This window comes from Netta rufina (assembly GCF_964035555.1).
Source record: "Netta rufina genome assembly, chromosome: Z".
Taxonomy (NCBI): domain Eukaryota; kingdom Metazoa; phylum Chordata; class Aves; order Anseriformes; family Anatidae; genus Netta; species Netta rufina.
In genome coordinates, this window is record NC_140126.1 from 33,098,401 (window position 1) to 33,122,392 (window position 23,992).

General features: G+C 37.1%; 1 protein-coding gene across 1 annotated transcript in view; it reads left to right on the forward strand.

The window, feature by feature from the left end:
- FOCAD (focadhesin) overlaps nt 1–23,992 on the forward strand; it is a 122,140-nt gene that overhangs the window by 59,506 nt on the left and 38,642 nt on the right. Inside the window, exons 17-22 of the mRNA XM_084304818.1 lie at nt 8,607–8,741; nt 9,119–9,169; nt 9,933–10,016; nt 11,500–11,632; nt 15,293–15,481; nt 15,749–15,870. Of these exons, the coding sequence (XP_084160944.1) occupies nt 8,607–8,741; nt 9,119–9,169; nt 9,933–10,016; nt 11,500–11,632; nt 15,293–15,481; nt 15,749–15,870 (714 nt within the window). The remainder of the gene's footprint in view (nt 1–8,606; nt 8,742–9,118; nt 9,170–9,932; nt 10,017–11,499; nt 11,633–15,292; nt 15,482–15,748; nt 15,871–23,992) is intronic.

Sequence of the window (23,992 nt, forward strand, 5' to 3'; positions counted from 1 at the left end):
GCTGATCCAGTAAAAGATGCTAGCTATTAGCACATTATACATGTGCAATCACGTCAATAGTTCATGAACAACATATAAAATGGTTAGTAGTCCATAGACATTAGTATTTAATATAGTTAAATAGCTTCAGGCGGTAGGTACAGAGAAACAACTTGTTCAGGGTAATTAATGTGTTTGTTTTTGGTATGGAGTATGGCTTTTCTTAAGCTCATAGACATTCTTTGAATGCTGGCCTGAGTATTGGTGGTGTTTTCCCAAGCTGGATTATATTTAGACTTTGTTTTTTGCAAAGAACCAGGAGCTAACTCTAACAAGTAGACTATCACATCCTATTAAAAAAAAACATCATTTGAGAACAGAAGTACTGGACTACTGGTGAGAAGTGGGAAGGCTGAGACGACTCATGGTACTCAGAGTAGAAGAAAGGGAATAATCACTTTATGGACGCTGAACATTTTCCTTTCCTAATTCTTACAGGCCATCCTGAGACTGCTTTGTTTCCCTAACTTCATGACAATATAATGCTTTGAGAGACTAGACCTGTCATGTTGGGATACTGAAACTTTAATAGAGTATATTCCCTTGTGTTTTGGTAAACTGGGTAACCATCTGGGGGTAAGTAAGGCAGTCTATCCTTTTTTTAGTATCTAGATTCCAGTCTGCAGAGCAGGCACCCGACAAGTTGTAGTCAGAGGGTTTTGTTTTGGTACTTTCTCACTTTCTGCCATGTGAAAGGGATTTTATTTCTTTAAGCTTTTCAGTGTGCAGCTGCTTAGGCACAGGGTTTTAGTGAGCGCCTAATTTTTAGTCAACTTCTGCACTGGTATAACAAACTACATTTTCTTATGTTTAGTGTTGACATAGTTGATGAGGGAACTATATACATTGGGTGACTTGTCAAAGGAGGGTACTGAGAGTCTCAGAAAGGCTTCTTTGTAAAAGTAATGCTGTAGTAAAACTTGCTGTAACATTGATTTTTTTTGGTCAAATGTTGTGGAAGAATAGTCTTCCAGTTCATTGACTGCAGTAATCATTTGGTGTAAATGTAAAGGCTTTATGCAAAGTAAATAACACTACATGAATAGCATTGGGAGTATTAGCTTTACTTTTGCATGACTTACAAGAAGGGCTAAGCCCCTTTTAAAATTTTCTTTGTGTGTCTAACTAAAGGTCTTCATGACTAGTACACAGTGACTTGCGCATCAAAAATGTAAAATACACACAGTTCTTGCCAGACCACATTTCCTGTTTCTGGGTAATTTTTTTTTTTCCTAATGTGATTTTAACAGAAGTCAGTGTATTTGCTATGAGGCCATCTATCCTGGCTTCTAATTGGTTTCATGTGTCAAGTACTGTATGAAAGCCAAGAAACATTCAAGAATGAAAATGCTAGGCATAGTATTTTAAGCCCCTTACCAGCCTTTTTGTGGAAGTGGTTTCTTGTTGTTTACTTCCTCAATCGACATTTATTTGTTTTATTGATCAGAAAGTAAACATCAGAGCAATATAATGAACTAAAAACTTATTTGAGGACAAATTATGTTGACTGAGTTTGACATTTAGAAGGAATTACGAAGCAGGATGTTGTTTAAACGGCATACACTTCATAAATGTATTCTTAAAAACATGAATCTGTACTGAGATATTATCAGAAAACCATTACATTCTTCTTGGACTCAAAGTTTCTCTTTACCAGGTCTGATTCATGTCTCACTGTCATCTTCCTTACTTTGTATCACTGGTCTTGTACATAATTAACAACCTAATTTATATTTGAACTCTTCAGCCAGCAGTGGCTTACCTGTGCAGAATATATGTTGAAGGGAGATGCCAGGGTCTCTGCTTTGTGCCCGAATAAGCTCTCTGTATAGGCAGGAGTTTTTCATAACAATTAATGGACAAATAAAATAAGTTGCCTAGAAACCTTATTGGCCTGTGCTGAGTCCAGCTGGTCTGCTGAACACTTAAGAGTCAGAATATATGCAATTGTAAGGATACGTTTGATTTTCTGATTGCCTGTTGCTGCTGCTAAAAGTGCCTCTGCTTCTTTTTTTTTTTCCATCTGAACTTACTAGATAAAAATCATGTTACCAGCTTTGCTTTCAAGTCAGCCACCAAAATTTGTTTCAATGCATGTTCGTTGCTGGTGTGATTTCTGGTTTTTGAAAGCTGGAAGTATCAAAAGTACATTGGCAGTGTAAACTTGATTCTTCTTATGATTGTATTATATTACATGATTACACACAGTTCCTCTGTCTACACCTGCCAAAACACAACATCTTAATCTTGGAAATATTTGCTACAGTGATCTGGCATTTTCTGTGGCATACTGGTGCAGTGTAGCCAGTGTTAGCACATTTTCTTCCGTCTTTCTACCTATTTTTGCTGTCCCAAGCTTTTCTATTGTATATATTTTGTTAATTCATTTGATTTTTATTACTATTATTTTTATTGTTTTAAGACTGGAACAAAATTCTAACATTGTCTTCTGGTTTCAGCAACAGGATAGTGAGTACTCTTGCAGTCTTTGTAAGAAATGAAATATAGCAGTAGCTTTCTGGACACTTGAGTATCTTCAGGAAGACTGAAATCATTAGCGTGTTTTAAGTGAAGAAGTTACTAACTTTCTAAGCTTAGGAAAATTTGATTTTCTTCAGAACACATAATATGACAATAAATATATATAAATACATATATGCACAATAAGTATATAAAAATTAAATGTTGTCTTAAACTGTGCAGTAAATGTTGTCGTAAATTGTGCAATTTAAAACACTAACAGTGGTTTCAAGTTGTATTTTACATCTTCTGTTTGCTTTTCAACTTCATCTATTCATTGCATGCACAAAATAAATTAAGGAAAACTGTGATCTAAATGCTTAGCAGAAACTGGAAAACTGTGTAGTCCACAAGAATTTCCATTTTGTAGCTGAAACTTCATTGTAAGCATTTCATATTTAAATGCAGACAGACTGGATATGATGATCACAGCCAGCCTTTCTTTGTGGAAATGACACTGAGGTGTGGTTCTGCTGTTAATGCTCAGGATTAATAGAAGTGCTTCTGCCTCTGCAGCACCATCATATCAGCTGATTTCATAGAATCATAGAATATCTTCAGTTGTATGGGACCCACAAAGATCAGACCCTATGTCTGAGAGCACTGTCCAAATGCTTCTTCAACTCCAGCAGACTTGCTGCTGTGACTACTTCCCAGGGAGCCTGTTCTAGTGCCCAACCACTCTCACAGTGAAGAACCTGTTCCTAACATCCAGCCTGAACCTCTCATTTTGGACGCATGTTGGAATATTGGCTAAAATATGTTTAAAAGAAAGATGGGTTTATTTACTTTGATTTATTCCTGTATTGTATTTGTCTTTAAATTTCAGAAGGCAACAGGGGTCTATCTTTTGTTAACGTAGTGGGTTGCAGTTATGTAAAGCAATGGTATGACCTTTACTTTTGCAAGTTGCAGGTATTTCTCTAGCTGGCTCTTAGATACTTAATAGCAGAGGATATGTCTGGTGGCTTTTGCTACAGTTACATGTTCTGGAAAAATTTGGGTAAGTTTTGTCCTAGTTGTAGTTGGGAGGAGATAGAGAATTTCAGGCAATCATTGTGAAAAATGTGGGGTTGCTCTGCAATAAATGGTGAATAGAATAGTCGACATGGGTATCATCATATTTATTATTTGAATAAACAGATTCAATGGTAAGATTTTACAGAAAAGCAAGAGAGGAAGACAAATAATTGAGGAATAGCCACCTGAGGATCATGTGGGGACAATGACAGGCTGAGCAATCTGGTTTGTCTTTCTGTTGAACCTACCAGATTGGTTTTAATAAGAACTACAATTGTACTGGGGTACCATTTTTCTTTTGTGCATACTCTAGTAAGTGATCTCAAGGTTGCCAAGAGGTGATGGAGTTGTTTAGAAAGCTGTTAAACAAGGCCTATTCACAACTGTGTTTTCTAGGTTAGAAAGCAATGCTGCTTTGGTTTTTCAAAATTCCTTAAGTTTTGAGCAGAATAAATGTCTTGACTGAAAAAAAATAAAATAAAATATATAAAGGAGAAAAGCCCTCTTCTTACATGATGCTGCCTCAGGATAGAAAATATATAGGCTGCAGGGCAATTGTCACATGCTAGTGGTCACGTGGAGTGATCAGCTGTGCCAACCACAACCTTGAGAATTGCTCCTACACAAGTGTTGTGGTCCACAGTCCACCCAACAGGAGAGGCAACTTGCTCTGTGTAACTTGCTTCTCATTATTTCTACTGCTATATATCTGCTACTTTTAGAGCAGTAGGTCACATAAAGTAGGAGTGCGTTTTATCTCTTTGACATCAGGAAATCTTAGCTTTTATTTTTTTCCCTTCTAGTAAATACATTTCTGTTTAGTGGTTTGTCCAGAAGTAAGCTTGCCATTTTAAAGTAAAACTTAAATATAACAGGAAAACACAGTGCATTCTGTTTTATATTTTTACCGGAAGTACTGAGAGCTCCAAAGTTATATGGTTATCATACATGTATATCTTTGGTTAGAAAGACTGTCTTTCTAATGGTCTTCTTACCTGTTATCCGAAAGCGGATAATGTATGTGATACTCTAGGAGAGAATGAAATGAAACTGTCTTTGTTAGCTTATCATTTAGTAGTCATCCTTTAATCAGACTCCACTAATACACAAATTTATTTGTTTTTCTAAATAGTAATTCAAGGTGTATTTTCTGTTTCCAGACAACCAGTTCATTACCAAGTTAAAAATTCAAGATAGCTTATAAGTGTAGTAAGAACTTACTGTGTTAATAGACATGTCTGTTCTTCTGGGTACTGAAGAGATATTTCTCATTCTTGCAAATAGTGTGTTTCAAGAGATGGGAAGGGGAGGCATCGTTTTCACTCGCAATGTAATCCGATTAAGTGTTTCTAGCCTTCAGTGTTCGTTACCATAGAAATATTCCCATGGGTTTTCAATTCATAAATTGGTTCAACTCAAAAGGCATCTCCAGTGTTTGAAACTGTTCTCTAAAGTGTTCTTTGCAGGCAGTGAAATGACTGCTTAATTCAGCAATTAGCTGTGATATTGAGCATGTTGTTTTTCTCAATATGGAGTAATGCTAAAACTGTCTTTTTCAATGCTTTTATGGAATATGTTTATTAACATCTCGTCATTTAATTTCATTATATAGGTGGATTTGTATTTGTCTCTGAGTCTTCCATTGTTTTGTTGTAATTTCATAGATCTGGAAAAAATTTTCATAACAGTTGCACTGATTGTTTAAAGAAAAGTTTTAATTTGCAGTTCTGGAATGTTTCCCCTTTAAAAGGCTCAGTATATACTTCTTTTTTCTTTTAGACTTTGGTTATATGCCCTGCATTCTTATGGGTTTGGGTGTTTTTGTTTGTTTATTTTGGTTTTGTTTGGTTTTTGCTTTGTGGCTTTTCCCGTTTTGCTCCACTGTTGTTGTCTGAAATCTGAAAGATAAATAGTAGCAACAGATAACAACTCTGACAGAATTATTTTAGACATAATGACAACATCTGAAAAGTGAAATTCTCCACAGGGAGCAGTGTGGGATTTGATCAAATGCTTCAGGGAAATTATTGAAGTTTTCACTAAAATATATTACTCCTTACAAAGAGAAAACACTGGCAACTGGAAAAACATTGCAAGGAAAAATGGTCAATTTTTTGTACCCATAATAGTGTCTGTTTTCCTATGGAATACAGGCACTTCTCTTTGTGATCTTTTGGATAATTCTTCAGCTAGAGCTATACAACTGGCTGAATATCTTATGCTCATTTTCTAGTGCCTAGAAATGCCAAACGTTATATTGTATTGACTGCTCATTGAACCATCATACAGATCCTGAAAGACAAAGATAAGCCAGGTAAAGATTATTTTTATATCCAGGAAAAGCTAAGTAGAGCCAATCATGTCTTACTGCTGTGTTGTAATTACAGTAGCAGTGTGCATATATTCTCATTATTTTCTCCACTATATTAAGTAAATTGAATAAGTTGTGTTGAATAACTAAGTAGTAGTAAAGACTTAGTCTTTCAGCTTGATGTAAGGTAGGATGAATATGGAAGACATCACTAATGGCAGCAACTCTTCTAACACATAGACATGTTCTGGACACCTCACCCTGAATGTTCTCAGTTATCAGATACTGCAGCATCCTCCTCTGTCAGCTCTCAGAAACAGGCTCATTGATGAGTTGACTGCTTTTTTCATATCAAGTGTATATTAGTCTTACAGATAAATTTACCTAATAAAGAGTTATAGACGAGTGGTTTAAAAGGCAACAACAAAAACTTCTGATAAAACTTACATCAGAAGAAGTGCATGTGGGACACCCACATACAATATCATCAAAGAATCACAGAACGGCTTGGGTTGGAAGAGACCTTAAAGACCCCCCTATACTATGTGCGGAAATGCAGTACAACTGCGGCTTTTCTGTCAGTATTCCTTTTTACAGTTAGGAGAAATCAAAGCCTTTTCATTTTTCCAAGGTCTCTAAGAAAACAAAATTCCAATGCCTGCTTCCTAATCCTTTCTTATGATCCAAAAGCTTAATCTCTCTCTCTCTCTCTCTCTACTGTAAAATTTTATGCTAATAATGTGTGAATTTCTGAATTTCTAGGCATAGTGTCTTAAATGCTTTAATAAGTAGTTGCTAACCATTATATAGGCTCATGACTTTGAATTACAGGTAGTTTGTTAAAGTACGTAAGAAAAATCACAAACTTAAGCACAAAAAGTGATCTCATATTTAGTGAGACTGTTTATGTATTTAAAACTAGGCTGAAAATAGAATGCCTTTTTGTATTGAGGCCTGGAAAATGAACCATCTTTACAGAATATTCTTCCAAGTACCTTGCAAAAGAATGAAGTATCTATTGACTTGATAAATAGAACCTTTTTTTTTTTTTCTGTGAAACAACACTGTAATACGAGGGTTGATGAAAATGTAATTTACAATGCACTTGTGAGCCATGAAAGTCAGAGTTGGCTGGGGCAAAAAAGTTGAGCAATTTGGCGTTGCATATCAAGTGCAGAATGTGGATGGGGAAGAAGTTCTTCAATCTGATATAAATTTTAGCTATTAGATTAAGTAATAAAGATATATACATAAGAGCATGTAATAAAGATATATACGTATTTATATATCTGTTGAGCAGATCCGTAAGACTTCACGTAGTTTTAGCTTAGCATAGTTGTAACACTTTCCACTTCATCTTGGATAGGAATTAGAATTCTTTTCTGATGGTCTTTTTTGCCACCTAACCCCCAGGACTGTTAAGTTTTGAAACTTAATTACTTAGCTTTCCCTACAGGTATTAAAGAGCAAGGTAGAATTCTTTCAATGTGGTGTTATCTTTTTGTTAGAAGAATGTATTTATTTATTTATTCATCCATGCTTTCTAAGCTGAAAAATATCAGCCTCAAAACCGTACCCTTCAAGGTGCTCTGAGTATAGGATTTCATTATCTGTAATGACAAGTTACTTTGCTTTTCAGGATATATTTTATAACCATATTAGTGTTCTGAATTGAAAAAACTGCAAGAGCATGAATTCCCAGTTTATATTGGATTCTTTGTAGAATGGATGTTTGCAGATGCTCTTGGTTTTAGCTGCATTGACCAAATTTTGGTGTAGTTGATTTTTATTTTAATGAACTAGTACCTTGGGATTGGAGAAACATATGTAAGGGGCATCTATCCATCACCTTATATTTAATGCAAAGTAACTTTCTGGCCCCTAATAGGACTGCAAGGGGAGATTTAAAAGGGTAAGGCCTAGCTACTGTCTGATGAGGACTTGGAATGTAAATTAGAAGACCCCAAACTAATAGAATAATAAAATAAAAATAAATTCCATGATTTTCAACCAGTTCCACAGTATTTCTAAGTTAACAGTTAAAAGTATGTTACTGTCTCTGTCTTCTTCGCAGAATGATTTTTTCTTCATGTTTGTGGTTCATTTTTCCTTTAATGTCAGTTGTTCAATACATGAACTGCTTAGTTAAGGGCTCGTGAAGTTATGGTATTAGTGTTTATTTTAGTTTGACTTCTTTTCAATGCCTTCTGGATTCCTGCAGTTTTACATTCCTTCTTTCTGTTCCGCACATTTATTGGGATTTGGTTGGGTTTAAACATTAAGGACATTTTGTTTTGGAGGGCCCCCGAGGAACATAGCTTTCTCTGCCTCCATCCGGTTGAACTCCAGAGACAGCCTGCTCCTAAGCTAACTAAAGTCAAGTAGAGTGGTTGTGTTTATGAATATGGATTCTGCATCTGCAGCTTTATTTGTACTGCTGCAATACTCTTATTTATTCCTATTGGATAGCTGCTTTATCTGATGAGGTTTCATGTAGTATTATTGCATGACATCAGTGAATACATTGTGAGATGGTTAATACAAATGAATTTTTAACGTGCTTGTAGCTGCTTCTTTTTTGTTTGTTTGTTTTTAATGCAACCTATATTAATTCATATTCCTGAATAGGAAGAAAGAAAGCAAGTGCTGGAAGCAAATGTTATGCCATGCAGGTTGGGGATGCTGTTATTAATGATTCCTCCAACTTTCCCTTCAGGTTGTTTGCATTCGTTCTACGTGGAATGCTCTGTCACCGAAGCTGAGTTGTGATACAAGACCCCTTATTTTAAAAGCACTGAATGAATTGTTTGCCCTGGTTCCCTCATTAACAGTGAATACAAATGAATATGAGGTATGTTCCCATTGTCTTAGGTGATTCTTTTTCTTTTCATGTCTCTGCATATGAGTTTTGTAAGTGCCTGCTTATTTTTAACTATCTTTAAAATTGCACCCCCTGCCTAATTAATTTCCATAGAGTTTCATGATTTTAGCTTGCACTAATGAATCGGAAGAGCTAGGTAAGAAATTCCATTGTAAGGCTGATCAGATGTTTCCCCCTTCCCAGAATGTAAGGACACGTGAGTGTGTTTATAGCTCAGACCTGTGCCCCTTCCACTTTCCTAGTTCAGTACATGTTGAAGCAGCAGATTGTGTAAGGTAACGTGCCTTTATTTCAACTGCTTATTTGCTTAAAGAAAATCTCAGTTCACGTGTTGTTTGCTTTTATAGAAATTCAAAGCTCAAGTTATCAGCTTCCTTTGGAAAAACACACAAAACAAGGTAGGTAACAACTGAAAATATTAATAACAATATTAAGGTTTATACATTTCTGTCAAGAAAAGGTTATCAGTGTCAGCAATCTTATTTTCTTCTTGTCATCCACTGTTCAACACTGTTTTTGAAGCAGTTTGATGCACATGAAAAGTGGTAGGGTGGTTCTGAGATATACAACTCCCAATAAAAGTTGCAACACCAAAGTAGTTTGATTCTCCTGGTAGACTTCATCATTGACAAGGTAAAGCTCTTGGTTAAGCTGAAGCTGTGATAACTAACTCAATTTGGAAAATGCCAAAAACAGGGCTTTAAAGTAACTAGGTAAGTACAACATGTGTAGGTCAGCACAGACCAACTACACAGGTGTGTACACCTGATTTCTTTGCTGGGGTATTACAACAGTGGGAGTGCTGGGCCATTGTAGCTCTAAGGCTAATAGAACCAAATAAATGTATTTTAAATGTAGTTCATTCTTCTACTTACTTACACTTAATACAGTAATGGAGTATAGCAAAATACAGTAATGGAGTATAGCAATTGGAATATCAAGGCCTATATCATTGGTCTTTTTATTTGGCATTTGTATATAAAAGTAAGCAAGAAATTTGGAGAGTTCCTCAGGAAAGCATTGCTGACTAAAAAAAAAAAAAAAAAAAAAAGTACAGTTACTCTTTTTCGGTGTTCAGTGGTTAGGCTTTTAGTTTGTGGTTTCCAGTATAAAACAATGCCATATGCTATGCTTGTGATTTTCTTTCTGCTGATTTTCTAGGATGCTATTGTAGCAGTTTCAGCCTACAAAGCACTTTCGTCGTTTGGCTCTGAAGAACATACAATTCTTCACCTTCCTGAACAGGTAGCGATGTTGTATGTTCAGCGGTGAAGACATGTCACTTCCAGCTTACATGAGGTGTATTTTCTTAGAAGGATGTGTCATCTGTATGAGACAACCCTAGGAACTTCATAGAAGGAAAATGGACTCCTGCTAGTGAAATGGGATGGTATTGCATATGATTAGCATAACTAAGGTTTATGCGAGAAGAAAGCCACAAGTGGAGGCTAAGCAAGGGATAGGCAGTCAGAAGATAGTTTTGCTTCTTTCAGTAGTTAAGTAGTTAAGTGGGTTATTTGTTGGGCCCTGATTTCCATTTTATGGTCTTCTAATAATACATGCAATCGAGCCTTGACACTAAGGAGCTCTTTTATGACTGCAATAGATGGAACAGTATTCACTTGTGCTTAGTACTCTCTTATTCCTGAAATGGGCAAGTCGGTTTTGGAAGCATGTGTTTCTTTGGAACTAAGATGAAAATTTTTTCTGTGTTTGTTTTGAACTTTTAAAACATGATATTTTACTTTGTTGTTGTTGTTGTTGATAAAGGCAGCCAGAAAGGAATTGAAGTTATTTATTGGACAATTTCTTAAGTATGTAGAGAGCTGCTAAAATCCGAAACTTCCGTCTGATCTGTTGACTCAATAACCTTACAAAATGAAATAGTAGAAGGAGAAGAACATGTAAGGTCATCTATGTGAATTATTTTCTGCCTTTTTAGAATAACCTTGTAAGATAGACTGAGCAATAATTGGTACTACATTGGTACTTTATGATGTAGTAAATGTTTCTGTAAGATTTTATTTCCTGCCTTATGACATGATTGGCTCTGTTTGGGAGTTGTAACTGCCTATTATGAAAAGGCCAAAACAAGCAGCTTTAAAATTAAAAGCTATACTTTCTTTATATAAATCAACGGGAAGAGTTGAGCATAAACCTTGCAAGTGAAGAATGCTTTTGTGTAGAAGAGCACAAGATAGAAAGAGGGAAAGCTCTTAATGCTGCTGCAATGCTAAGTCCGTATTTCAGTGTTATTGACGGTGCTACTTTACACTTGTTAGAAAACAAATATATTTTCATTGAAAGCATTGTGAATATGTTGTAGTTCTTTAAATTCTCAAAACTTACACAAAAATATCTTTTTAAATTGAAAATGCTCTGTGCATATTAAAGTGCCAATATAAAACATTATTTTTCTCTTTGCTAGAAGAATCAGAATTAAAATTAAATTTTAGTAATACTATTTCAGTGCATGACTGTCAAGATCAATTTCATTACTAGAGATATTATGGATTTACATATCCATGTGATTTCTATCAACCAATTCTGCATTTAATGTAGGTACAAGAAAAGCTTTAATTCTTTCAGCTTCAAATTAATGAAATTGAGTGTATTAATGGAATAGGGAACTTTTTGTATTTAATTGCTATTTTTGACATTTGGAATCATGAAAATTAATGGGGATTCAGAGGTTTTGTGCTGACATTTCATTTTTTTAATCTTTCAGGCACGAGGAGAAATTAACCCACTGGAAGAGACAGACATGAATGAAGAGGAGGAGGAGAAGGAGCTGGACCTTTGTGTTCCAGGTTCTTCATATATCAAACTGTTGTTTCTAACACCAGCTTCTGTTTTAGGAGGTATAGTATTTTCAGTATTTACGTTTGTTTTGCAGATTTGTAACAACGACTATACAGGCCTTTGGCTTTCTTATAATGGAATGTCATGCTAAAGAGCAGCCTGATTTGTTTCTGTCATCTGAAAAATTACAGGGAAAAAATATAAAGTAAAACTTGAAAGAACATCAAAACCTGCAACCCAGTCTTAGGAAAAGAGTGGGTCAGAGGTCCTGATGTTGGGAAAAAAACATTGTTATTTAAAAAATCATTATTTTAAGTATTTTGTCCTATAGCAAAAGGCAGTTGCTTGTTATTTGCTTTTAGTGTCCAAGTGGCTGTTGTTTCATGCAAGTGCAATTTCAGCAGGGAAGACCATGCCGACATTTTTAAATTCAAGTCTATATTTTATGTTGAAGAAGAAGAAAAATAAAACAAACAAAAGAACAGCAACTATAGCAATCACCACTAAACCCACAAAACCTAGTGTTTTATAAAAGTTTTCCCAGTATAAAGAGCACCACATGCTTTCTAACTGTGCACAAATAATACTAAAACAGTGCAGTATACAAAAACTAATCAATTAATGAAGATAATCGTGCTAAACTTAATTTTAGTTATGGATATTGATACTGAAGTATGCTTCAAGGGGTGTTGTTTTGGTGATGCGCTTACTTTGACACCTAGGCAGTTAAATCACCTGTAGTGTTCATTGGTGGGGGTTTTGTTTGGTTTTGTGTTTAAGTTCACTTAATTACTACAGTTAATGCTATCTTCCACTTTCAGTTAGAAAATTGTGACACTGGTGCATGGACACAGGCATTATTGTTTCACTGTTAGAATGCCTGAGATTAGTTTGTGATTGCATCCTGCAATGAGATAGTTAATCTTTTTTGTGTTTTCCTCTAGTTAGGGTTCCTAGCTGTTGATGAAATACTCTGTGTTTAAGTCTGGAATACATGCAACCTCACCTAGAGAAATAATCTATGTAATTATTGAATTCTGGAAGCTTGCAGGGAAGACTGGCATAACGTGCTTGATGTTCCTGAACAAAAGCTTTAGTGACTGGCAGAGGTTGTGAATTTTCACTCTCTGAACAGTTATGAAACCATAACCCAAGAGCCAATAGGTCTTCATTCTATTGGTGCTGAATCTATGCTGTCATACCTGGTGGAATTTTGCTGTGACATGATACTGAAATCTTATTGCTTGGAGGCAGAAAGATCTAGGTGCTTTTTAGGAAATCTCCAAGTCTCTATTTCTCAAACTTTCCCCTGAAGTCCTTGCTAGAGCACACTAAATAAACTAAAAGCACTTGCTTCCTCTAGAGATCTCTCTTCTTGCTTTTCCTTGCTGAGTCCTTAAACTCTAAATCGCTACTTTTTCCTCCTTCCATCCCTCTTTAATCCTTGCAAGGGGAGGGAAAATCTTTAACTTTTTCATCCTCCACATACTTCTTCCTGAAAAGATGAACACTTAACTGATATGGTAACTGCAGTTAAAACACAGACCTCCAAGCAGAAGGTGGTCTTGCTGCTGGCATTATTATTAAATTACAGGGTTTTTTTTTTCCTAAGAGACTTCTCCAGCTCTGTGTGAGGAAAATGCCCAGGCTTACAAATCTACAGGATGTGTTTATGCAACAGAGCTGAGAAAAATCAGAAAACAAAGTAAAGGGAGATTTTCTATGGCTAGTGGTGAGAACATGCTGCAATTCCACTTTATCATAGTTGTCTGCTTATGTGAAGCATTGAAAAATAAAGTTTTGAGCAGTATCTTCCTCAACCTCCTTTAAAACTTATTTGTCATTTCAGTTTTTGTATTGTGTCAAAGCATTGGAGTCCACAAGAATGGGAATGGATATGATGATATTTGATACAGATTATTTTTGATTTCAGTAGTTTTTCGTCTTGAATTTCGTAAAATTGAAACCTGTTAGTCAGAGAGTTAAAAAAAAAAAAAAAAAAAAAAATCACGTATAACAAAATTGTAAAATTCAAACAACAACTAGTTTTGTTATTGTTATTCAGAGAGTATCTCTGCAGGAAAGTTGTGAAGAATTTTGTTTATGTAAAGTTACATTTTTTTCCTTCAGAATGATTGCAAACTTTAAAATAAGATTATTTTTTTTTTAAGCTGTCATTTGCTTCACATGTAGATGTTCATGAAATCTACCCAGATATTTCAGTGCTTTTCTGTCTGGCAGCCTAGATCCTTGGGTTGTATCTCTTGCACAAAGAATTGATTTTAATGCAATTCAGTCCTTTGGCATGACTAGCAAGTGCAGTAATACAACAACAGTGAGTATTCCTTGTCTTAGGGTGTCTCTGTGAATGTGGATACTTAACAACAGAGAAAGAAATGAGTTGGCCTCTTCCAGAGTTTTTCTCTATTGCTGTAAATGCCCTAAACAGAAAAGCTCTTATAAATTTATAGGTGTGTGGATAATGCTTTTCTGTCGTCAAATTTAGTTTTCTTGGAAGCATATATGTCCTTGAGAAATGTGGACATAGATTTATTTTTTTTTTTCAATCCCCGTAGTGAAATTTGCTAAATGCATTGTGAGGTTTTTGTATGAAATATGTTGGCATTACGTGTAGAAAAAAAATCCACAGATATAGGTACCATTCCTGCCATGATATAAAAGCCTATCAGATTTAGACTACTACTCTATTATGAAGTTGATTTGGGAAAGAATATTCCCCAAAAATATAGTAACTTGGTGAAAGTAGGAGATTTAAGGAAGCTCCAGTATAAACCTACTTTATTTCAAGCTGTGAGAGGTATTTCTGGGAACTAAGAAAGACAACTTGAATGATGTTTTGTCTCCTGTGTTCTCAAGTTTCTAGACAACACAGGGCTACATCTCATTTGAGAACTTGTGTGCCAAAGTTTCAAGCCTAGTTACTATAAATCCCCTTAAAACTTGGTTGTATAGCAAAAGCACTAACAGACTCCTAAACATATCAGGTTGGCAAGGTGCTTGAATAATGCTGGCTCTTAGCTGCTACGTACTAACACCATGTATGTCATATGCATGTGCTTGTATAGTAGATACAGGAACAAGATCTTTTTCTCTAACATGTAAGAAGTACTCTAACATGTAAGAAGTACTTCAGATTGACTTCACAAATGAGCGGTAGTTTTATATTAATTCTGTAAACTTCAATCCTAGGTAGACTATAAAATGAATGGCTTAAGAGCACAGAATTTAATAAACAACGTCTACTGCTATGGTCTCTGTCTGTATCCCATTTGCATAGACACGCTATACTTCCATCCACCCTCTTCATTGCACTTCTCTTAAATCTCCTTAAGAACAATCTGTTTTCAAAGACAAAAATTATTACTAGATTGGGAAATATGATTTAAATTTCTCATTTGTTCTTCTGCAAACCTGTGCCAGTGAAACTAGTGTAACAGTAAAAGAAAACAATGATTAGCTCAGAGAGTAGTTCAGGCTATTTTTCTTCTCTGCCCAAGTGTCTGATAAGACATTCAGAGCTTCTTGAAGTTGCAGTGGCAGTTCCTTGACCTTGAGCTTCATTACTGGATTATCTAAGCATACATGCCCTGAAGTATAGATGTCCATCAGCTGGGGTTTTCCATTGTTTGTTTGTTTTCCCAGTCATCAGTCTCTGATGTTGCCTTTCCTCTGTGATCCCATCTTTGTGCTTTATCCAGCATTTGAAGAGTTTGCAACATCACTTGTGAAGCAGGAGATGACCAACATGCCCCGTGGTGTGTATCATTCTGCCCTGAGAGGAGCTGCCACACGCTCAGACCAGGGGAAGACTGTGGCAGGTGTTCCAAATTTCTTGCTGAAAATGTATGAGAGGAACAAACAACCAGGAATGACGCCAGGCCTTGCAGGTAGGGTGCCACTTTCTTGGATTTTAGTACGTATATGCACTTTAACCCAATGATTTATTGGATCAGAATCTGAGAGTGAATCTGCTTAAGAAACAGTGACATCTTATGCTACTTGCATATGTTTACATATGTCACATAGGCTTTAAGTTTGTTGATTCGATTTAGTTTTATATCTTTTTGGGTTCCCAGATGTCACATGTAAAACTTGTGAACTATATCAAGAGTATTTTTTATTAAGCTTTCTTTTTCCTTCCCTCCCTCTTTAAGCTGGCATGCTGCTGTGTTACGATCTTCCAGTCCATATCGGCAAAGATGGCAAGCCTATTAATCGCTTTCTGGCTAGCAGGGGACACAATTTCCAGCAAATGTTGGTAGCGCTCATTCATGAGGTAAGGTGCTAGATTTCGCCCCCCTCCCCCCCCCCCCTTTTTGGAAGTGTTATGCCTCATTCTTCTCTCATTTGTTTATGCTAATTATTAAGAAGTAACTACAGCAATGCCATTTGTGAATGTATCATAATTAACAAAAGTTGCTGTGAAGAATGGTTGAATTGAACAGGTAAATGCATTTTTGAGTGTTTACTGTAAAAATCAGAACAACAAAAAGCTGGTCTTTGCCTTTTTCTGCCTTGCATTGCTATTTACACCTTCCTTACACCTGTTGTGTCTAACCAGTTCTAGTTGAATAGAAAGTCTGAACAATGATGGGGCTCCATGGGGAAATGGCATCTACATTTCCCCTAAGACTTTCTGTTTTATTCTGTCTCTTAAATGTTGCTACTCCCTGACCTATTATGATACCATGCAATCATCTTTGGTAAACTGTAATATGTGTGTGGTTTTGGAGAAAGAGCAAGAAGCAATCTGCTCATTTAATCATTACAGAAAATAAAGTGCTTAAAACCATTTTTTATAGAGAGATTAGTTATGGTATTTAAATGGTTGATTTGAAAGTTGAGTACTTCAGCCTTACAGAACAGAAGAGAAGGCTCTAGGATGACCGTACTGCAGCTTTTCAATACTTAAAACGGGCTTAAAAAAGATGGAGAGCAACTTTTTGCACAGGCAGATAGTGATAAGACAACGGGGGATGGCTTTAAACTGAAAGGTGGGAGATTTAGAGGTTAGGAGGAAATTCTTCACTCAAAAGGTGGTGAGGCACTGGAACAGGCCCTGAGAGGTTGTGGATGCCCCATCCCTGGGGGTGTTCAAGACCAGGTTGGACAAAGTCCTGGGCAACCTGATCTAGTGGGTGGCATCCCCATCCGTGGCAGGGCCATTGGCACTAGATGATCTTTGGGGTCCCATACCATCCAATCCATTCTAGGATTCAATGGAAAGTTCATCTTTGAAAATTTCAGAGCAGTAAGACAAAATATGCAATTAAAGAGGACCTAGAAAAAAAATACTAATTTTTAGGCCAGTGAGAGGAGTTATTAAAACATGTATAAATGTATTATGTTCTTTTAAAGTTAATCAAACAATTCGGTTAATAGGATCATTTTGTACTGCTGCAGAGATTAATTATGTGCATTTGAGGATGAATTTTCTGTTCACAAGACATACATAACAATGTGTAAAATATGTGACATAAACAAGACAGCACAGATGAATAATAATAATAATAATAAAACCTATAAAATTTATATTCCATTTTAGGCAGAATCTCCAGAAATGAAAATGTATGAATAGCTGGGCATTTTAAAGACTTTTGCCTTCTCCCCACAGCGATACCAATTCCTGTTCTATTTTTCATGGATAGAAAAACTTAAACAGTTCCATGACTCTTCCTTCCTCCGTCCTATATACCGTTAACTAGAGATTATTTGATTGTAGGCTGTTTTGTATAAAAGAGTACAGGGTGGATCCCGTATCGAGACTGAACCAGCACTGTGTAATAAAAAGAACGGTTTCATGTTGTATATGATGCAGAAGTTGGAAGAGAGGGAATGAATGAGGTATGAGTTGCAGGTGGCAACTGTGTATCATAGAACCATAGAATATCCTGAGTTGGAAGGGACCCATAAGGATCATCGAGTCCAGCTCCTGCCACCACACAGGTCTGCCCCGCTAGGTCCTGATAATCCTGGTCTGCAACTGTCACACAACAAACCAGGAGCCAACGTGCTGCAGAGTTCCTTAAAGGTGTTTATGGGGCCACTGACAAAAAAACACTGTGTTGTAATAATTATAACGTAGGGTTTGAGTTGGAAGCTTGCGTGTACATGGCTTGGGGAAATACCTAATTGCAAACTGAAAGACTGAGCACTTTTGTCTGTGATGGAAAACACACGGGAGCTGTGTTCTGATGCTGAGATGTGTCACCTTGACTCTCTCCTGGCTTTACTGTCATGTGCTACTTCCTAGTTGTTCACATTGCATTTGTATTGGTTTAATCCCTTCGTCTCTTTGGAGCTAACCAGGCAGTTCCTTCTCTAGCAAAACTGTCTGCAACATAGCTTTCCTGAAGTTTTCAGACATACAGTATCATGTGTACCATACTGAATTTGGCTTCTTCTGCCTAGGTCGGTTTTCCGGATCTGTCTTACCTGAACACTTGCACATGCTGGCATATACATAAAATTTATACCCTGCCAGAGGGATGTGATACAACATCTCATCATTTTGGGTCCTTTGTACTGAAAAGAACACAGAAATTAATAATCGTATCTTTGGACCACAGTGACACCACATGGGTCGTGGTAGAAATTTAGACTAGATGGTGCACAGACAAAAGCCAGTCTGCACCAGACGAATTGTGATTTAGAAATCCCTCCCTGTGCTGCTTAATGAAGGTAGTGTCAACAGGCTTGTAAAGTGCCTTAGGTGCCAAGACCTCCCTTCCTACCCCCCCCAAAAAAGTAATGAGAGATCTTAAGGCATCTAATCAAGTATGCAAATTTAATAGATATTTTTTGCATTAACCTCGTTACTACTAAAGAATGAAAGCATAAACTGGAGATGATATCCCTCACCATGAGAGGAGTGTGCAGATAAATTAATGAATGTTTTCTAACTGCTTGCGCGCTGCAGAGGAGGGCAGCAGGGGAAGTCCACAAGAATATTGACAAGTGTAATTGGAGTGGATTCAAATTAATGAGTAATGAATGAAGTGTAGGCTTGCATAGAATCCAAAAATAAAAGCTTTGCCAGCGGAGTAGTTGCTTCATGTAGTGGGACCTGGGTTCAGTGACAAATATTCTGGAGAAAAATAGACGTTTAATTATATGATAATAAAAGACATGTATTAAAGCATTACATAAGCAGAATTACAGTGTTGTGAAGGTCAGTTCTGCTGTTCTGTTGATTCTGAATACTGGATTTTTTGAGCCTTGTGAGTCATATGTCCTTCTCCCCCAAATAAACTACTGTTTTGTAAACACTAAACTGTTCCCCTACTAAAACATCGATTAAAATCTCTGGTAAAAATTAAAATGATGTGTTTGTATACTAGCACTGATTTAAAACATCCAGCAGCTCAGCAAGAACTGACCTTTCGTGAGCTAGCAAATTAACTTTTGAATCATAGAAACACAGCCTTAAAATGATTTGCTTTGACAAAGCATATTTTATGTGAATGTGGTGAACTAGAGTTTGTAAAATTTTAAGATACTTAATGTAATATTTCTGTCTTGAGTCATCGTCATATATTCATGTCAAAGTCAGTTTATTCAAGGTGTAGTAAAACTAAAAAGAAACTGAAGTTTGTTTAAAATACATAAATACTAACCATCTTCAAGCAATCTTAACTGTACCCTTTTGGTGATAATTCTTAAATATAAAATTTAAACTAAAATGTATTTTTAGTTCTTTCAGATCCCATGTCTTTTAAATACAAAAAAGATCTTCTTTCCTTCATTTCCTTGTACATATAAACAGATGGAGTCAATGTTTTCAGGAAAAAGGTATTTGGACCATTGACTAGAACAGAAGTCAATTCCTAAGTTCATCTGACTGATTTTCATGCTTTTTAGTATTAATTTAGTTGTCAGTGTTCTTACGGGGAGCAGACTTTAATGGTAAAAACAAAGAGCTTAAATTATAAAGCTTAATAGTAGCGGCATTGGTCTACAAAAACTATGTCAGTAGTACCTAATCTTTGTTTTGTGCACTGGCCAAAGGAATTAACTGTTTCTATGAAGTCATTGCTTCAGATTTCAACACAGCACATTAAACAGTTGGTTTTGGTTTTTTATAGGTTTAAGTTACTGGAATGTCATTTCATTGCTACTGCTCTGACTTTTTTTTCTCTCTTATAGTTAGAGGCATTTTAAGCTACAAAATAAAAAATAAAAAAAAATAAGCATTTTATTAAAAAGAGGTCTTATAGTTGCCTCTAAAGCATTGCAGTCAGCATAAAGTTACAAGAAAATTGTCACATGCATGCAAATGCTATGAAATGAGAATTGCTTGGGAGATAGCAAACATCCCCTTATTTAACCTGTGGAATTTCTCAGCAGTTGTCATTTCCTTAGTTAGGGAATAGCAGTCATCAGTATAAACACCGTAGTGGGATAATTAGGTTTGTGTCTCTTCACTGATTGGATGTGCACTCACAGAATATGAGTCTGCAGGTTGCGTATCTGTCTGGATCTCTGTGTGCTTAGTTGTCATTATTGCACTTAGATTTTTGAATACTGTGACACTGGATGTCGCTTGAGGCAACCTATTTTAATTTTCAGAGATTTGTTATGTGTAAAAGTATGATTCATGAGATTGTGGGGGAAAAAAAAAGATTTGTATGCAGTGGAAAGAATTTCTTCATGTGTGTTTTAAAGTCTGTAAACCATACAATTAACGCAGACCTGTTTTTAGCTCCCATTCAAATCTATCAGCAATAACAGTAAGGAGGCAATTTACGGTTAAACCTTAATGGGCTAGACAGTTTCTATTTTCTAGGTGTTATCCTAGATGAAGGATTGGAGACAGCAGTAACATCTGTCAGAATGGTCAGATGAGGGATGAGATACAGGAGGGTCTTTTTAATGTTCTTTGAACTGGTATCTCATGGGAGGCAGAACATACGTTCAGTAGACAGTGGTGCATTTGAAATCTGTATTTCTCTTTCTCAGTCACTAGTGACTTGAGAGAGTAAGATCATCATTCCCCCAGAAATGGAGATGTTTGATTGTTTATTAAACACAGCTTATTAAACTCTTGTTGAAAGGACTTTTAAAGTTACTGTAATCACACTGGTCAGAAGTCACCCAGGTAATGTTTTCTTTGTTTTCTTTAAGGCTATCTGGACCATACTGTGCAAGAAATCTCTGAGGTTTATCACAGTCACCTGGGCTAGATTAGCCAGTAATTACTTGCAAGTGTTTCAGCCTTTGGAGTAATTCTTTGTAAGGATTTTGGGGAATAATCTCTTAACAGCTTCACTTACCTTTTAAAAATGAATGAGGATGAAGAGTCACATGTTCACATCATGCACCATGTGTTTTGGTGGTTCTGTGAATGTATGTTTTGCATTAAAGGAAATAAAGCTGTTAGGCCTTCAGCTAGCTACAAAGCTTTTATTTCTCTAATGGAGGTGAAGAGAACAGTTTATGCTACATACAAAAATCACATGAGGCAGCCTGCTTTTGGCACACAAATGTGGTAAATAGTGGCTTTGACAGTCTGAAGTGGTGAAGTGTTTTTAACTTAAGAGGGGAGGATAGTCTTGCCTGCGTATGTTTGTCAATACTGAAGTGCTTGCTCTGTGTTGGAAATCGAATACTTATATACATATATATAATAATTAACACTTGTAGGCACAATTGTACAGTTGAGTATTACTGGTGAATTGTATAATGTTAAAATACTGCTCAACAAATGATCATGTCTTAAGTACTGTGCATACTCACAGAACAAGTCTTACGAGGAACAACTGAGGGAGCTGGGGTTATCTAGCATAGAGAGAAGAAAGCTGGGGGAGACCTTATCTCTCTCTCACAACTACCTCAAAGAAGGTTGTGGTGGGATGACAGTTTCTTCACACAGAATCATCTAGGTTGGAAGGGACCTCCATCTCAAGCAACAAGTGATAGGACAAAAGGGAATGACCTCAAGTTGCACCAGGGGAGGCTTGGAAAAAATGGAATTATTTTACAAAAATGTCTTCACTGAAATTGTTGTGAGGTGTTGGAGCGAGCAGGCTGCCCAGCAAAATAATTGAGTCACCATCCCTAGAAGTATTTAAAAGACACTTAGACGTGGTGCCATGGTTTAGTGGTAGCCTTGGCAGTGCTAGGTTAACAGTTGGACGTGATGATCTCAGAGGTCTTTTTCAACCTAAAGGATTCTATTATTCCAAGAAACGTCCTCAGTTTTTATTTTAAGGGCATTCATTAGGTGTGCTGTGATGATGTGAACCTTCAAGCAGTAAAGTGGAAAGCTCCTTCTCTATCTTTCCTGGTTTGATTTTAATGTAATCAGGAGATTCGAGGACTTATTCAAACGTTGTCCCTGATGCACTTCAAGATGGTAATTGGATTTTCTAGAACACAATTCTCTGTAGTGTATTCATCTGTGCCTAGGTACTTCAGTGGATGTGTGGTCATTCTACCCTGCTGGCAGCTGAACTCTATCATAGCTTCTCTCTCATTCTCCCTCCTCAAAGGAAGAGGAGGAGAAAATGTAATGGAAGAGAGGACTCAAGGGTTGAGATGAGGACGGGTAGATTGTTCACCAATTATTGTCATGGGCAAAACAGAATCAAGGAGAGAGACTAGGGAGATTAAAATAATTTAATACCTATCACTAGCTGAGCAGCACACCGAGAAACTAAAAGCAAACTAAAAACACCTTTCCCCTACCCAACCTCTTCTACCTCCTCCCCCTGGTTTGTGAAGGGGAAATGGGGGCTGTGGTCAGTCCCTGATGCTTCATCTCTGCTGCTCCTTCACGGTCACTCTGCTCCCCATGGGGTCCCTCCCATGGATGCCGTCCTTCCCAATTTGAGCCTGCGGGGGCTGCCCACAGGCAGCAGCTCTTCAAGCACTGCTCCCACACGGCTCTGTACCATGGGGTCCCCAGGAGCAAACTGCTCCAGCACGGGTCCCCTATGGCAGCAACTGCCCCCAGACCCTCTGCTCCTGCATGGGCTCCTCTCCGTGGGCCGCAGCCTCCTCCAGGTCACATCCACCTGCTCCGCCGGGGGCTCCTCCACCCACGGGCTGCAGCGCGGAGATCGGCTTCGCTCTGCTTCTTCAATGACTTGTGTCTGCAGTAATGTTTAGCTCTCACATCTTCTCACTCCTCTCTACCAGCTGCTGTTCTGCAGCAATTTTTGTGTTTGTTTGTTTTGTTTTGTTTCTAATCCACATCTTTAATCTGGTCTCCCAGGGGCCCAACCAGTCTCTCTCACAGGCTCAGCTCTGGCCAGCAGTGGGTCCCTTTTAGAGCCAGCTGGAGCTGACTCTGACCTGACATGGGGCAGCTGCTGGGCTCTTCTCACTGAGGGACACCCCTTCAGCTCCTCTGCTACCAAACCCTTGCCATGTAAACCCAATACAGGACGTAAATTCAGATTATGGACTAGTTTGTGCTGGCTTCCAGTAATTGGAATTGCACTATTAATAATTCCATTATTCCACTACTATTGAATGCATCTCCTACAACGATGAAACAGTGTTCAGGAAATAAGTTTGCTGACAGGTTTTTGTGAACCTTCTCCTCAGTATAATGTGGCTTAGAGAAAGACAAGGAAGAGAGGCAAGTCTTTTCACACAAAAGAGTACTGGGAAGAGTGGTTGGAAGTGTATGCATAGAAGTATGTTAATGAAGACCCTCTGAGCAAAATTTAAGAATCAAAGAGGTGCTACTTCACTTCTTCATTGATGTGGAAATGTAATGCTAGTCTTATTTATGAAATCACTGGTGCCACACTTTATATGTCCCCTATGTGAGAAGGGCATTTAAATACATGCCAAGACACTTAATTAACATGATTAATGTCTCAAAGACGATTTCCATAGCCACACATTTGTTAAAGAGATGATCTGAACCTAGGGACTATCTGAATTGATAAGGTTTTCTAGGTAGAAACCTATCGTGTTGTAAAGAACGCATTGTAATTCCCATTCTTTCTGCACAGTAAATGATTTTAAAATGGGTCATAAATATTGGTATCACAGTTTCTAAGACCTGAAGTTTGCTCTTTAAGCAGTATTATCTTTGCTAGATACCCAGGGAAACAATAGAAACAGGGTTTATTTCACTGTTACCTAAACTTGTTTTGTGTGCCCTCTGCTGGCAATGTCTCATTACCAAACAAATGAACAATATATACAAAGATTTGTGGCAATACAAAAGGATTTGTGAAAGAAAACTCATCCAGATCTTGTCATGATGTTTGATTTTTATTGGGAGTGCTTTTTTTAGTCTGAAATGACTTTCCACTCTTACAGAAGAGTCCACATCTTGTGCCATGTGTGTTCACTAGTGCTGAAGTACAGGAGCATGAGCTCCCTCTCCTGGATTTGGCCACCAAAGTCTCTGCTTGTGTGTCTTTTCAAGGAGATGTGTC